This window comes from Alligator sinensis, unplaced genomic scaffold, assembly GCF_000455745.1.
Source record: "Alligator sinensis unplaced genomic scaffold, ASM45574v1 scaffold74_2, whole genome shotgun sequence".
Taxonomy (NCBI): domain Eukaryota; kingdom Metazoa; phylum Chordata; order Crocodylia; family Alligatoridae; genus Alligator; species Alligator sinensis.
In genome coordinates this window covers 2906522-2908543 of record NW_005841931.1, presented here as the reverse complement: position 1 = coordinate 2908543, position 2022 = coordinate 2906522, and the positions used below count along the sequence as shown (strand labels likewise).

General features: G+C 40.2%; 1 protein-coding gene across 1 annotated transcript in view; it reads right to left on the bottom strand.

Annotated features, from left to right (window-relative positions):
- The window catches only part of AKR1D1 (aldo-keto reductase family 1 member D1), a 35656-nt gene that overhangs the window by 15708 nt on the left and 17926 nt on the right, over window positions 1-2022 (bottom strand). Inside the window, exon 4 of the mRNA XM_006019533.3 lies at window positions 210-287. Within this exon, the coding sequence (XP_006019595.1) occupies window positions 210-287 (78 nt within the window). The remainder of the gene's footprint in view (window positions 1-209; window positions 288-2022) is intronic.

Sequence of the window (2022 nt, the reverse complement as noted above, 5' to 3'; positions counted from 1 at the left end):
TAGGGAAAAGTAAAAAGCTGGCTTCTAAAGCAACACAGTTTTTTAATGAGCGTGACACAGACTGAACAACAATGCTAGCAGAAATCCTACTTATCCATGGAGTCAGTGGAGTCTGGTCAGCTGCCTTGTCAATGTGTCTCAACCCAGACGGTGGGGACACTCCCTTAATAGCTGTGCATGAGGTGCGTAGGAAGTCTTTGGCAGCTTACCTCCCAAGTGGCACATAAATCTGTCTTATGATACACAAATTTTCCATCTGCAGTTAAAGGGTAGGTTACATCTCCAGGCTGAAAAATAAAAAAACCCATGGTTTTCAACTTTCATTTCTCTGAAAATATGTTCCCTACAGTCTCTGTACCCCTACCAAGGAACAAAATCAGAGGCTTTCCATAACATTCTATGTTCTTAATAGATCATTTAGGCTGAGTTTGCCACATCCACCCTTTTAACAATGAGCCCCTTATTACTATAGTTCTGGTGTGCGCTTTCTGAAATATTTGACTCACATGGCTATGCACTAAAGTTTCCACAAGAGCCTCATTTTGAATTATGCCTCTGATGCCTGGGGTCACAAGTGTGCACAACATTCAAGGGACCAGTTCCTTCTCAGGTCATTAGTTGTACAGTGAAACATCCCCTCACTGACTACCACAAAATTCAAATTCCCCTTGAAGGGTTACATATTTAAGGGCATTGAAGAACAATGCCACCAATCATTAGATACTGCAGGTTACTGATGGACCAGTTCAGAGTCATGCTACTACTAACAGGTATTCTTAGTTTTTGATATATCCTACCACGTACTATTTGAGTTGTTTTTTCAAGCCTAGGTCTGGTGGATAAGTGTACAGCTTTGTTTCATTTGTTGGCCAGCCTGTAGCTGCTACACACAATATTTAGAAATTATACTCATTTGTATGATGCTAAATGCACTTTATTTTCATACATCCCTTGTGTGGCAGCTGATACCTAATAGAACTTCAGCTGGCTACATTTCAAAGGAGGGAGTAACATATGTCAGCAAGGCAATTCCTTGGGAATATGTAGCTGTGACTAATGAGATCAGACTGGCGCCACCATACTCACTCAAAATGCCTTGTAGTTCAACTTATCTTATGTAGAAATAAATCTCTGGTACAATACATAATCACATTTCAGAGATTGGGGTCAGATGTAGAGTTAAATGCAGGATCCTTTCAAAAAGGAGCAGAATTTCTCAAAACAAGCCCCATTAGGCAGGGCTATTGTTAGCTCAGCAACTATGCCTTGTTGGGAGAATCTTACACTAGCCAGAAGGAAAAATAACACTTTTGGGGACCTTTTCTACATCGCAGATTATAGGAGGAAGTTGTTGGGGGGGTAATAATTAAGAAGTGAGACCCTAAACATTTCAGGATTTTAGGATGCCTCACTCCAAAGTTTAGGGAGTTCTACATGGACCATTATAATGATAAGGATCAGATATGAATATAGACAGCTGCTCCAAAGTTCACAGGTTGGATCTGAATCCATGTTTTTTGTTCAGTGCCATATGTCTTTTCCTAGGATAAACTTTAATGCTTAGCAGAAGTTTACAGCTTCCAAATTCTTAAATGTGCCCCATTAGCATCTCAGATATTCCCTCCAGATTACCCATCCTTCTAGTATTCACATTTAGAAAGAAAAGAAAAAATAAGATTCAGTTATAGGTTCCACGGTGCCCAGCATTCCACCTGGCTGGCTGGCTGTACTTGAGGCCCTTCCTGCAGTTATCTTAAGATACCACAGAGTATATTCTTGGTGTGGCCATATTTATGTAAAAAAAAAAAGAGTCCTGTCTCTAACAGCTTCATTAGCAATCCAGCCTAGGCTGTAGAACTCTTTGTCAGAAGAAATACAGCCTACAAATCTCCCTAATTTAAGAACAAAGTTTCAAAAGCTGTTATGCCTCATCCAAGCAAAAGTCTCCTATTCTGCTCTAAATGTTTTGTATCTGTAGACTCCTAGGGTTGGAATAGATCTCAGGGGTCATCTGGTTCAAAC